General features: G+C 39.8%; 1 protein-coding gene across 1 annotated transcript in view; it reads left to right on the top strand.

Moving 5' to 3' along the window:
- Window positions 1-436: 436 nt before the first annotated feature.
- LOC103807683 (uncharacterized protein F13E9.13, mitochondrial-like) overlaps window positions 437-15,088 on the top strand; it is a gene marked incomplete at its 5' end in the record, with an annotated part of 20,032 nt that continues 5,380 nt past the window's right edge. Inside the window, 5 exon segments of the mRNA XM_009080424.1 lie at window positions 437-537; window positions 6,905-6,923; window positions 6,926-7,072; window positions 12,886-13,036; window positions 14,684-14,811. Coding sequence (XP_009078672.1) covers window positions 437-537; window positions 6,905-6,923; window positions 6,926-7,072; window positions 12,886-13,036; window positions 14,684-14,811 — 546 coding nt within the window.

The raw sequence follows: 15,088 nt of genomic DNA, 5'->3' as shown, positions 1-15,088 counted from the left end.
GGACCAGCACAGGGAGCCCTTTGCCTGCTGGATTCCCAGAGGACAAGAGCTGCTGCTGGACCTTCAGGAGAGAACTGGATCTGCAGGATCACTGCTCCAACAAACCCATCACTCCAGGAGGACTGCAGCCACCATTTAATGGGACTACTACTACACCCTGACTGACAGGGTGTCAGGTTACTTTCTGACTCTGTCAGGTTATTTTCTGACTCTGTCAGGTTACTTTTTTTTGTATGGTTGCATTTGTGTTGTTTTGTTGTGTTGTTCATATTAAATTGTACTTCTGACTCAGAGTCTCTCACCGGTTTCCTTTTCAAACCAGCACAGCAAGTTTACCCTGTATCTCCCTATTTCAGTATGCCAATCCCCATATCTGTCCTACCCAAAAGCTGTAACTGTACATGTTTTTGCTTTGTGTGTGCTCTGGGATAAGCAGCATTCATTATTCTTGCAGGGACCCCAAGAAGTTCTCTTCCATTGACCCAGATCATTGACCAAGCTTGTCAAGAGGCAGAAACTTACAAGGATGCTGGAGTTGTAAGTTTTGGTTTTCCTTCTTCCTGTAGCAGCCATTACACAAACTTATTTTTGTATAGCCCAAATTTTAATCATCAGAAGCATCTTGAACAGCATTCTAGGTCTCTGGCTGTAGAATGCTTCATCAATCCAGTCTGTATTTTTAGCTCTGTACAACACTCTTGTTCCCTGAAGTCACAGAGCAATGCTACGTGCACAGCTGATACCTCCTGTGTACCTCAGGCACTGGTAGGGTGCAGGATTGCCCCACATTTGTGTTTGTACCAAAACAGCACAGATAATTCAGGGCCTAAAAAAAAAAAGCTTAGGCTGTTCTCTACCCTCTTTACCCCTTCTCTCCAGCCCCCAGCAGCAAGCATTGCACATCCAGAAGAGAAGGTCCAAAAGGCCAGACTCAGCCAGAGGCAAAAAAAGGCAGGTACTGCTGACAGAATTGCTGTTGGACCTAAAGTGGTGTAGTAATCTTCACAGTTCAGTAGATTTTAACAGGGTGTATGTCCTTTTGAAAGGTCAGGTATGTTTTAAACATTTCATTACACCTTGTCTTGGGGTGTTGATGTGGTTTTGCTTTGACCTGCCTACAGTATTATGTGTATTGTCTGATGGCATACTAATGTCCAAGGTTTGAGAATGTCTTAAGTGAACAAGCAGTCACTGCTCTGACCTGTTATCAGCAAAACCTCAGTAACAAGCCAGTTGAAACTATTTAATGTATAAATTGCAATGATACTTTATAGGCAGGACAAAACTGAATACAAGAGCTTAGTCTATATTATAGGAGACCAAGGTCAAAATGCAAGACAAGTCACACAAAGTAGGTTATGGGCAGAGCAGCACTAGTAAGGCTAAATTAGGAGAGTGCTGCAAAAAGAATTGTTGAAAGGATAGACAGCATTGTGGTAGAATGATGGAAGCATAGGTGAGCTTCAGTGCCTATGAACCAGATGAACACATGCAAGATATCCACTCAGTTGGAATAGTCTCTAGCTGCAGGTTGAACAGAATGAGTAAGTTTTCTTCCTTTTCATACCTGTTGAAAGAAGAGGTGTGCAATAGTTCTCTATTCTGTACTGTGGTTTTATCCTTTGTCACAATATCACCATGAGGTGTAAGGTGATTTGATCGTCATCAGAAGAGTGGCAAATACTAGTCTCTGTCTTCCTGTGTCAGAGAAAGGGATTGCACTCATAAAGCCATTGTCCCACACTCCAGTGCCTGTTTACCTGTTTCCCTTACATAATAGTAACACATTGAAACCTTTAGCAGTAGGGGAAGACATCAAGAACACCTAAACGTGAAGGAGGGTACAGGAGCAGTTACTTTCACTGCTGGCAGGCACAAAGCTCTAGCAGCTTTAAGACAAGCTTTAAAGTACTAACACAAAACTTTGGCTTTCATGCTTTGTCTTTTCAACAGTTGTAATAAATTCTGCAATTCCAGGTCTAACTGGTTTACCTTTACTCCTAGTGCATTGCAGCCTCTGAACTTGAATATATTTTTACACTTACCTGCCAGATAGGCAGATGAGGTGAATGTAGTAATTTCTCTACACATTTGGACAAATTCAGGGCTTAAAGTTACTGCTTTATCTATTTCCTGTAGAAGTCACAAGAATGTCAGTATGCATTCCACACCAGTCTTCATTCTAAAGGTCTGTGCTGAATAGTGTTACAGCAATATGACAAACAAATCCTTTATTAATGCCATAAATGTCAGAGATAATCAGGAGAGCTTCCATAAATATCAGTATGCTTGCCTAACATTTTCTGCAATTCACTTCTTTGGGTTTTCTTGGTACTTTCAGAGAAATGCAAGTTTCAGGATAGATCCTTCAGGAGCTTCCTGGCTTTTGCACAGAGATCACCACTCTTCCAAACTGCCTGGCTTCTGTAATGGGAATATATTAGGTTTCTTGCTCAGTATTCTGAATGAATTGTTAAAGCTGTCCATTTTTCTTGTGGAAGGAGAGCTAGAAAAAGTTTTTTTCCCATGGGTATTTCTACTGACAGTGTTTCCAAATGCTGCCTGCAGAAGCCTTTAAGAAGATACATAACCACTTGCTGCTCTTAGATGTTTACATGTCATCTCAAGTCGCTGGCATTGGTGTTAACATTTAAAAATAAAGTACATGGTCTTCCTCACTCCATATGTGTTGCACTTGGAAGTAAATCCTAGTATATTCAGAGGAAGGTGACTTGTCTGGCACATTAGCAGCTTAACATAATAAATATGAAGGATTTGTGATATTAGAGCTCAGTAATGAAAACAAGTGAGTGCTCAGTTAGGAAGCCATCTGTGCTCAAAATGTATATGCTTTTCACTTTTGTGTTGCTAAACAATGAAATTCCCCAGGCAAGATTTTGTAAGTAGCAGGCTACAAGGCATTGTAACCCCTCCAATTTGTACCTGCTTTTGTTTAAGAAAGTTACAAAATATATATTCCAGTTAACTTGTATTCATTCTGTTCAGCCTGGCTGACACTTGTATTACAGACAGAAAATAGAGCAGAAGTTCCCTCTGGTTTCTCTGAAACAGATCACTTGTTGCTGTTACCTAACTGCAACAACTGGTTGTTGAGCTTGCAAAGGTTTGTGTGTATGTGTTTGCTGGTAGAGCCTTTCTGTTGGGGGAAACACTGAGATTGTATTGGGGAAAATGTTGCATTAGGTATGGGCTGAGTTAAAGTTGGTACAACTGTTATACCTGTTATAGTTTAATAATGTTGTGACTATTTTTGAGGCTTTTCTGCTGTGATGCATGTGCAGCTGAAGTGTTTTAAGAGGTCATTTCTGTAAGTGGAATAAAGCTAAGAAAATTACTTTTCTATGTAGTCAGAGAGCTGTTTAAATGACCTGTTTTTCAGTAGCTGACTGTGATACAAAGGGCACTTTGCACATATGTAGCACTTCAGAAGTTATTCAAAGCAAAAAGGAAATGCATTGTTTGAGAATTACTTACAACAAGGCTATTATATATGAGCAACACATAAATTATCTTAACATTCAATGTTACAAAAGGTATGTGCTAGAGTTTTCTCTCATACTATCTAAATAGATTCTGTTTTGGAGGATATAATGCAGTAGCTGTTTCCATAGATTTCTAAACTATAAGCTTAAATTCCATGAACTTTAATTTAGCATAACTGTTTTCTTTCCACCATTTTAATTAGCTCTCTGATAGCACTGAACTCTGTTTTATACACATATCAATTCAGTAAACACAGAAATCTGTGGTGTTATATTTTTGTATAAAATATGAAAGGAAGCTTTGACTTAATGCATCTGTAATTCAGCTTTCTGTATTGCAGAACATATGTTGTTCTTGTTTTAATTAAACAAAACATAATATGCAAAAGAACATGGTGTATGGGATGGTACCAAAAGAATAACACACTATTAAAGTACTACCAAAAATATTCACTGTAACTCTGGACCATGAGGCCATGGGGAGAGACAGTTGCTGAAAAGAAAATAGAGTAAGTTTAAAGCAGAGAAGTGTTGGAATCTTCCCATATGCCTCCAGTTCGAGCTGGAATTCAATTAGATACTTGTTATGCATAGTACTGTGGCTAGGGTTTTAATCAATTTTTAAATGAATTAATTCATTAATGTGTCTAATGGAATAATTTGCTTTATGCAAATCCTGAACTGTCAAAGTAGCAACTCGCAGAAAGCTCAGTGTCACTGCAGAATTTCTGTGGAATTTTGCCAGCCCATTCTCTTGCTTTTTTGGCTGCTGGCATGGCCCTTTAGGAGCTGAATATCTGAAGCCTCGTTCCGAGTCACCTTTCTTGCTGTGTGTCCTATTGAGGTTGAGTCTCCACTGCCTGAAATCCTGGGGCTTCTGTTTTTCAGCTCCTGGCCTTTATGATAAGCCTGGACTTTCCCAGATACCCAGATTTTGGTGAAGCCTGCCAAGCAGAGCATTCTTGAGCCAAGGGCTTGCAGGTTTTGTGGCCTCAAGGATTTATCTGTTTCATTGCATTATTTGGACGTATCTTCTTCAAATAGTATAGTTCTACATTAATCCTTTGGCCACATACAACTCCTGACCAGCTTTGCATTCTTGCTTAGACTGACCTAATATATTTATGCGTAGAGAGGGCAAAAGGCAGCGGCGTTTCTCTTTCTGTTGGTACCACGAAGGATTTGATAGCTGTGCCTGAGCTACAAGAACATTTGATCAGTTCAGCTTTGTTGGAACTGTCCTGACCTCATTCCAGAGAAACTGACTAAAAGCTGGTGTTTTGGTTTGGTTTTTTTTTCATTTCTGAAGATGCTGTGGGTTTGCTGAGGACTGTTTGTCATCATTGTCCTATGGCTACATCCCATCACAGGTAGAGTAGTGTGGATGTTACACATTGAATAGGACATGGAAACAAAATCAAGGATAGGTGTGTTGGTTGGTTATATCTGGTTTTCCTTTGCCTAGTTGAGGTTTCTTGGACAGGGATTGTGTAATTAAACATGTTGATGAATGGCACCAAGTAGTGCAGAGGTCTAATGTGGAGTGCTCATTGGTTTAGGTCAATTTTTCCATTGATAGGTTGTGTCCCTTTGTTTTTAGGGCATTGAAATACTCAGCTGTGAGCAGTGTGGTAGCTGTGCCCTGGTACACTGAGCATCTGTAGGTTGTGTGCTTGGGCTGACCATGGTGTTCCACTGGATTATTTCTGTTCTCAGTTTCCCCATCCTCTGTGTTTTGTTCATTTATGATGTCTGTGGCTCAGTCTGTGATTCAGCCACTAATGCCGACAGCATCTTACATACTGTCTTTGCTTTTACTGCCAAAAGGGCTTCTACACTACAGCAAAGATTAGAAGAGCATTCCATAGGTAGGAAAGGTTTTTTTAAAAAGGAGACCTTGTATTTTTCCCCAAAAAAAATCTTCACCATAGGTAGGTTTTTTTAAAAAGGAGACCTTGTATATTTCCCCCAAAAATCTTATTCCTGTTCTTGTTCCATTACAATATCTTTGAAAGGTAAAGCTCTCATTTTAAAGGATTAAGATGTGTGATAAAACTCCAGAGAGAGCAGAATTTCTTTTCTATATGCACAATTAGTTTGTCTATTAAACTCTTTACATTTTTAGAATGAAGTTGGTTTTTTTAAAAAGGAGACCTTGTATATTTCCCCCAAAAATCTTATTCCTGTTCTTGTTCCATTACAATATCTTTGAAAGGTAAAGCTCTCATTTTAAAGGATTAAGATGTGTGATAAAACTCCAGAGAGAGCAGAATTTCTTTTCTATATGCACAATTAGTTTGTCTATTAAACTCTTTACATTTTTAGAATGAAGTTGATAAGACATGTCTAGGTTCTTTTAACATTCTCCCTGCAAATGCAAAATATCAGGCCTGGAATATGTTTCAAGGCTGTAATTTTAGTCATGTTATTAGTCCTTGACAAATTTGTATGTGGCCTGCAGTTGTTGGAAGCTTTCTGTTGTATCCTATACAATGATTGGTACCAGATTATGTACAAAGATTTTTCAATAAAATGCATAAATTATATCAGCAGAGCATTTTATCATCACTCCACTGTTTGGTAAGAGTATGTCCATATGGAAGGAGAGGTGTAATAGATAATAAATGGCAATATCTTCCAGTAATTCTGAATATGAAATGGGAGAAATATCAATAGGTAATACTATGGTATTAGGCACACTACAAATAGGTACAATAGTAGAAAAAAAAATTCCTTTATTTATCCAAAATAGCACTTATTTTCTGACATGAATTGAATTGAAAACTGCTCTGATTATCTCCAAGTCCTCCATTACCCAAACCTACTCAATATCCTATATTCCACCTGGATAATTGAAGTTTGACTTTACACCATTTTTAATGAGATATAAGATTTAACTCATTTGCCTATAGTTCACATTTTAGGCTGGATCAAAGGAAGCCAAATTGATGAATGTATAATTAAAATCACATTTATTTCTCTTCCTGATTTCCCTGCACATACCATGCTGTTGATGAAAGCACTTTTCTAAGTGGTTGTATCTATCAACACAATTTGCTGTAGATAATCTTTCCTTTGAAGGAAAACCTTTAAACTTGTGTGTCTCTTAATCCGAAACAGTGTAATGGTAAACTAGCCATGTTTTTTATTCAGTTCCTTTTTGTTTATTGTAATCCTATTTCTTTATAATCATCTCCACAGGATGGTTTGATAATGAAAGCACTTTTCTAAGTGGTTGTATCTATCAACACAATTTGCTGTAGATAATCTTTCCTTTGAAGGAAAACCTTTAAACTTGTGTGTCTCTTAATCCGAAACAGTGTAATGGTAAACTAGCCATGTTTTTTATTCAGTTCCTTTTTGTTTATTGTAATCCTATTTCTTTATAATCATCTCCACAGGATGGTTTGATAGTGGAGAACTCTACACGGTGTGTCCTGGGCCAGAAGTCACTGCAGCAATGACAGTAGTGAGTGCTGCAGTGAGACAGAGCTGTCCCCATCTCCCTCTGGGTGTGCAGGTCCTGTGTGCTGCAAATCAACAGGCAATAGCAGTTGCTCTTGCTGCAGGTAATAGAAATGACTCATCAGTTATTACTGTTGTTTGCTATGGCATTTACTCGCCGCAAATTGCGCATTGTGCTAACATAGATACCATGAAAAATGAGACATGAGAAGCTCACTGTACCCTGAAAAAGCAGAAATTAGATTTTTGAGAAAGATGCCTGCTTGATTATAATAGATGATACTTGTGCTCTGCTTCACTTGGAGGTAGCTAAAAATCCCAAGGCCACTGCCACAGCTTTCTAGGTGTCTAAATATAATGATTACTTTAAACCTACTCGTGTCTGAAAGCCACCTTTGGTGTAACTCTATGTACTTCAGTTAAATTATATTTGAGGATCAATTTAACCCACTGTGCTTAAGCATCCTGTTTCAGCATCTGATTCTGTGCTGTTGCTGCTATTGTTATCCATTAAAACTAAGTTTTCATTGTTTTTTCTTTTAATGAATTGAGTGTACAAATAGCCAAACTCCTTAAAAATAAATTGCACTTGGGGTAATTAAATACAAATTTATCCATCTTTATTGCAGGAGTCTTAGACTTGCTAACCTTTCTGCTCCTAATGCTTACGAAAGCAATTTTAGTTTTGCATGTGTAACATTGCATGATGTAAAGATGGAAAGTGGCTTAATATGGATAGCTTGTACTTCCTAAATTCATAAGTTGAGGATCAATGCATGTCTTGGCCCAATGTGCACAGTTTGCCTATGTGATTACAGTAAGGTTGGTTATACCTTGGTGGTGTTCAATCCAGGCTGGATGAGCCTTGAGCATCCTGATCTAGTGAGGAGGTGTCCCTGCCCAGGGCAGGGGTTGGGGCTGGATGATCTGTAAGGTCCATTCCATCCCCTAAATTCTATGATTCTATGATTTTCGAATGTACAAGTTTTATAGAACCAGGTGTTAACTAAAAACAATACTTGAGGTGGAATAGTGTAGGCTAAGCTATCTGCGGTGGCAATTTTAATCATGCTGAATATGTCTTGAAGTTTTGAATTCTTGTTAATAGATGTAATTTGAACTCAGATTTGTTTTGTGTGCTTTGAAATCAGAAGTTGCCATTTGCAGAGTCTCTAGGTGCTCGATAAACTGACAAAACCTGATTTTTATTGCTGCAGCAGAACCCACATGCAAACCAAATGTAAAAATGCTAACAGAATCCAGGGCTAGTTTTCAGAGATTGCAGGTATGTAGGATGCTTGAGGTACATAGGTGTCTGCAAAAATATTCCACACCTTACCTTTAAAAGCAGTGGTCAAACTCCTAGTGAGTTACACATCCTTTTAGGAGCAAAAATCATCACTAAATAAGGGATATGGTGTGGGAGCAATGAATTTCTCTTCTTGGCAATTATTAATGTGGGAGAGAATTCCTGAAGGGCTTGGGGTTTTATGCTCAGTTCTCCTCTTGTTCTGCACTATTTGCTCTGTAACTGGAGAACACCAGCCAGGAAGGGCTTGTGTTTAATGCATTTCATTGCACTTCTCTAAAAATGATTGTCTCAAGTTCACTGAACAGGAAAGCAAAAAGAAAATCACTTTAACCAAAATCACAGTAAACTGAGTGCTACTTTGTAGGTAGCAAATATTTGAATAGTTTTTCTTTAGCAACTTAGTAGTGACTTTAATGTCAATACAATTTTAATAGGTGGCTATTAATAGATCAAGTCTTTTATGCTCTCAGTACACAAATCAGTCACTGAAGGTGTTCTAGCTAAAAAAGCATATGTAGCATCTTTTGCCTACTCTGCAGCCATAGGAATTTCCATAGGGAAAATGAAATCTTTGGTGGAAATAACCATTCTGAAGGGAACCACACAGGGAATTTATAAAGAGTCTCTAGGAGAAGGTAATGATTTTGCTATGTAAAGGGCAGGGGGAATGTCAGCAGGTTTGCAGTGTGACTGGGAGCTCAACTGCAGCAACATGTGGTTATGCTAATAAATGTGTTGTGCATAGCCAAATAGTAACAGATGAAATTGCTGAATTTTCCTAGCATATTGGCAAGGTATTGGATAGATCTGAAAATAACAGTAATAAATCAGGGATGAGGCGTCTGAGGAGGTTGAGTTTGGTTTTTTTTTTATTTAGATTCAATTTGGTTCTTTAGGAAACATTTATTTATTCAATTAGGCACTTAAAGGATGCAATGCCAGGAAAATTGTGCTGGGTACTTCAGCAAAGGTGTGGGGCAATGGTAGGAAATAGTGGGAGATCTTGAGGAAAAAAGAGAACTGCTGTGTCTCCACTCTTCTGACAGAAACAAGCAGTTCCTCACGTTATTGAAAAACAACTGTGGAGCCAAACCACTTGCTGCCAACATCCTCCCAGCTCCAAAAGGTTATTGCAGACTGTTACACCTGTGCTGGATGCTCTTGGTTCAGCACAGCGACAGGTCCAGCGTGGGGGGCTGAGGGAGGCAGTTGCCCAAGGTCATCCATCCAGCAGGCCCTGGCATCCTCCTGCTGTGAGCTGTGCTGCAGGGCCTGTCTTCCCTCTGTCTGCCCCACAAAACAGTGTCACTGCCTCTGCTCTTGTGCTTTGCACTTCAGGAGGTTATGCTGGAAGCTGCTGGATCTGCCTCTGTTCCAATGAGCAGATAGGACAATGTTGGCCCACTCCAATTAGTGTGTTGTATGCACAAAAAGTGAGGGAGATTTGTGTCACACCTTTCTTTAACACTGAAGTCATCAGCTGCTCCGTTTTTATACTCTTCTAATAGAAGCATTTCAATTTAAAATGAAATCAAACATAACATCCCTAAGGAAGTGTAGACTGCAAAACATGGAGGCAATACAGAATAGCACAGTTTTGTGTTTGTATTTTTGGCTGGAAACCATCTAAATCTCAAATACTTGTTCTCAAAAAAACCCAACCCATTTTACTAGTTCATGTTAGTGACATCCTCCAAAGACTCTGTATCTTCATTCTTTCCTAGAATGCTCTTTGTGGAGAAGCAAGTCAGAGTTGTTTTGCTAGGGTTACTGTTCAATTGGCTCATTATTAAGAGGTGCACCATGTGTTTTTTAGAGGTGTGGAATTTTCTGTTTGTAGTTTCTGATTTAATTAACTACAGCTGCTTGAGGCTGAAACAGAATGATGTAAATAAGCAAGTTCTATGAGCATTTGTAGAGGAGATGAAAATACAAATGCTCCCTCATTTATTTTTGTTTAGTAAGTATTACTGGTTATTCTTTCTCTGTGCTCAGGACTGCCCAGGTTATATTCACTCAATCTGGGTCAGGTTTAGGCTTGGTGTTAGGTTTTTTTCTTAATTATTTATCAGTGTCTCTTGTTTCCTGAAGTTAACCATTGTGTTAATTTCACATACTCATGTTTGTTGTTGATTTACTTCCAGTAAGACTACAAAATGTTGTGTTCCCATGTAAGTCAGGAATGGGACTATCTATTAACTATCTAGGGGCTATTACTTTCCAACTTGCCAAACGTGAAAGTAAGCAGTGCTATCATTCTCACACTTTTATGAGCATAAAAATGAATTCATTAGCAGAATCTGATTATGGCTTCATAAAACAGAAGGGTAATGACATGGTGCCTGCACCTATCACACTTGGTTAAAACCTGTATTTTCATAACCTTCAAAAACCCAGATAGGGAGAGCAGCCTTGGTAAGCCAAGTACCAGCCCAATATTTAGCAGAAAGTCTTACATTACTAAACTGAGGAAACACAAACTAAGCATCAGCAAACAGCATGTAAGCAGTGACTTCAATAAATGACATTACTCAATGAATAGCCTCTGTCCCAAGTTAAACATTATGATTGCTGTGAAAGTGTAACACGTCTCTAGACTCATTGATAGTCTTATGATTAGAGGAATAATTTTTCTTATTTAAATCTGAACTGTACTATAGGCTTGAGTGATTTAAACAGAACCTACAGCTTTTGTTCCTAGGTGCAGAAATCTCAGTCTAGCTATTTGCAGTGTGTTTATTACCCTACCAACACCTGTAACTGCACCTGTGGCACACTCTTCCCTTTGGATCTTGGGAATACTCCATGCTTTTCACCCCCTAATCTCAAGGCACAGGACAGCTTGCATTTGATTTGGCATCCATCTGTGATGTTTCTTGTTAGCTGCAGTCCGTGTTGCTAAGCAATGTAGGCTCTTCTCTATCAGGCATAAGCTTCTGTTTCTGCAACTTCAGGGCTTTTGGAATGAAACTGAAATTTTAAAATAAAGAGGCACCTTGTCATTTGGTAAATAAATGTTTAAGATCATTTCTGTTTGTTTTTGAAGTGTGCTGAGGTGATGCCTCTGCCTGAGCAGGTCCCTGGTGGGTGGGATTGTATCCTTGCTGGCTGTTTCCACAGGCATTGCTTGCCTTGGTGTGATGTCAGCTCTAATTAAACTGCAGCTGACTCCAGAGCTGGAGCAGCAGCAGAGCTGCAGAAGGGCTTGGAAGAGACCTCTAAAGCAAAGGGATAGAACAGTGAAAGCTGCACAAGATGAGTGCAGAGCTATTACACAAGATATTAAGTGACAGATGAAATAAACTGCAAGGCTATGAAAGTCTGAAGAGGGGAATAGAATCAGGGAGTCAGGATTCAATCTTGTGCCTCACAACCACAGGATTATTGCACTGTGGCCCAAGGCTTCAGTATTACAACTCAGAGGCTCTGAGAGGGATCCCTGATAGTCCATGGATGGGCTTTCCTCTCCAGTATCCATCCCACAGAACTTCCTGGTGCAAAGAAATAATGCCTATACTACTTTCCTCTCCAGTATCCATCCCACAGAACTTTTCTGGTGCAAAGAAATAATGCCTGTGGTTGAAATCGTGTTGCTAAGACAGGGTAGGGTTGATGCTTGGAGTAAGTTTGAAAGAGAGCGGAAAATGTTTGACTCTTCACAAACTTTACCTTGTTTTGTACCTTTGGCACAGCTCTAGAAGTAGCTCTTTGATGTGGTGCTGGGCTCTCCAGTATCCATCCCACAGAACTTTTCTGGTGCAAAGAAATAATGCCTGTGGTTGAAATCGTGTTGCTAAGACAGGGTAGGGTTGATGCTTGGAGTAAGTTTGAAAGAGAGCGGAAAATGTTTGACTCTTCACAAACTTTACCTTGTTTTGTACCTTTGGCACAGCTCTAGAAGTAGCTCTTTGATGTGGTGCTGGGTAGAAAACACACACTACATTCAGATGGAGTCAGATGGGCTGTGTATAATGTGTTGTAGGCTGTTTTCATGCCTAATTTCCTAAAGAAAGATGACAATGCTATTCCTCCATGTCCATGGTCCTTGGTGCTTTTTGACCTGATGGACAACTTCAGGTATATTTAACAGGGGAATATAGATGTTGGGAAAGCAGTAATACAATGAGAGTCTGTGGAAAGAGAGGAGAGATGCAAGTTAATGATGCCTTTTGGAGAGAAAACACATTGTTAGGACAAAGGAGCTGTGTTTTGACCTACCTGCTCCTCTCTTGACACATGTCCACTGGCATGTCATGGCAAGAGGCAGAGCAAGGTGTGCAGCTACCTCTTCTGAGCCACACAGCAACAAACTGGGGAGCTGAGAAAAAGGAAACCATGGGGCCAGGGAGAAAACTGGTGGGTTTTGTGGGAGAGATGGAAGCTGAAAATAGTAAGACAGAAAGAAGTAGAAGAGAATATGGGTGAAAATAAAGCATGTAAAACTTAAATATGTGGGAATGATTGGTTGGTTAGGCCTAGAGCATATGGACCAATTTGTGTTGAGATTAAATAAGAAGGGCAGTAAAGTGGATTTTTGTTTGTTTTGAGCATTTCTGTTTTTCTAGTCTTTAGTTTTAGCTAAGATATTGATTTTATTTTTTTCAGATCTTGATTTTATCCGGGCTGAGGGGTTTGTGTTTTCTCATGTGGCTGATGAAGGGATTATAAATGCCTGTGCAGGTGACCTGCTACGGTACAGAAAACAAGTTGGAGCAGAGAACATTCAGATTTTCGCCGATATTAAGAAGAAACATAGGTAAATACAAGCAATATTTTATGCCAATATGAATATAGTAATGATCTTATATTTTTCTCCATTTTCTGATTTTTTAATGCTAGTGTCAAAACAGTTAATCTTATACTTTGTACAGTTAATCTTATAATGTTGCACTTTAATAATAAAGTATATTATAATGAATCTAAGGAGAAGTTTATTATTTAACAAGGTCTTGCAGTGCTGTTGGGGATACGTTTAAAGGCAAATTTGCACCTGTAAGTTGCAGGTTGCTGCATCTATGAAGTTTGCAGTTGTTTAACCTTCAGGGTTTACAAATGCAGACTGTAAAAGTCTTGCATCTGGTATGAAGTGAGATTTTTGTATGCCTGTGTGTATGCCCATTAGGTTTAAAGAAATTTTGTTTCTGGAGGTTAGGCACCCAAGGTTATTTTTAGTTATGTAAGCAGTTGCCACATAAAAGCATCCAAATCATAATATTTTGGCATTTTCAAAAGCTATTCTCTTTCTTCTCCTTCCTGCCAATAATACTGGTTTCTTCTATTTAAATCAGTCCTGTCTATGTATGGGTTATGTTCTATGATTATCAAACAGATAATCTGTTTTGTGTAGAGTAGTATACCTGTGTCTGAAAGCTGCTGGAGTCCTGTTCTTTAAAGGCAGAGAAAATGTTTCTTTAGTCTTTGCTGTGTTGTGGATACTCTCCATGTGCTAATTCTGGGGTGCCTGCTACTCTAAAGCCCTGTTTCAGCATTATTGTATGTATTAGGTGCTTAGTCCTGCCTTTCTCTAGCTACATAAAGGGAATGAGTTCCTTTTCTATCCATCAACACCAGTGGAACTCACTGCACACATGTTGCCTCTGACTATGGCCAGAACATTCCTCCTCCCAAGAGTGTTGTCCATACTGACTGATCCAGCAAAGAGGTTAGTGCTATCAGCACTCAGCAGTGCAACACACTGACCATAGCCATTGTTTTCTGTTGAAATGGAGCTACAGAAACAACTGAGCTGGATGTTGAGGCAGCAATGGCTGGAATTCTCTCCAAGTTTGGGGCTGTTTAAATTAATAGCTGCTATTGCTAAAGGTTTCAGACAAAGTGTGTCACCCACACATCGGAGGCTGCTGTTGAACAGCTGGGTTGCAGGTAATTGGTGCTTGTAATTGCTGTGTAAGATGATTCCTGTGATTATATCATAGGTAATCACTATACTTTCTGTTAGTTGGACTGGTGAAACGCAGTGGAGGGTGTTGATTCTATTGTAGGCACAGGATCTGATTTATGAATGACTGCACAGCCACAGCTCCCACTTGAAGTCAGAGAGCTCTGTGTGCTCAACATTTCTGAAATACAGGTGCTTGACATGTAAGCATCTGTCTCAATTGACTCTTGGTGGTTCACACTTAGCAATCACTCTTTAGAGACACGAGGCATGGAGCAACAGATGGATCAGTTCTGGTTCCCTGATGGAAAAAGGTTGGGTTTTACCTCTTGTTTGGATTGCAGTGTTATTTCCCAGCTCAAAACAGGTTGCTCATCCTTCCTCACCAAGCCTTGGGTTGTTCTGGCTGTGGGGAAGGTGAAGAAGCAGAGTCTAAACGTTGAAGGAGAGGGATAAAAATGTGTGTGCTGACAGTAACCATGGTGCCTGTTGCTCTGTTGGCAGTGCTCATGCCCTGACAGCTGATGTCAGCGTGGCCCAGACGGCAGAGGCTGCACAGCTTTTCCTGGCTGATGCCGTGGTGCTCTCCGGCACCGCGACCGGACTGCCCACCGACCCCCGGGAGCTGCAGGGTGAGAGCTCTCACACTGGGACAACTCTGCTGCTTTGGGCTGGAGTGGGCTTAACTTTCTTCACAGTGGCTAGGATGGGGCTGTGTTGAGGATTTACACAGAGCACAGGGTTGATAATGCTGAGATGTGTTTGTTATTGCTGAGCAGAGCTCACACAGAGCCAAGGTCTTTACCACTTCCCATCCTGCCACACTGGCAAGGGAGTTGAGTGTGCGTGGGACATTGGGAGGAGACACAGCTGGGACAGGTGACCCAAACTGACCAAAGGGATATTCCA

This window comes from Acanthisitta chloris, unplaced genomic scaffold (assembly GCF_000695815.1).
Source record: "Acanthisitta chloris isolate BGI_N310 unplaced genomic scaffold, ASM69581v1 scaffold31268, whole genome shotgun sequence".
Lineage (NCBI taxonomy): Eukaryota > Metazoa > Chordata > Aves > Passeriformes > Acanthisittidae > Acanthisitta > Acanthisitta chloris.
Note: the sequence above shows the minus strand (reverse complement) of the source record. Positions and strands in the feature narration are given on the sequence as shown.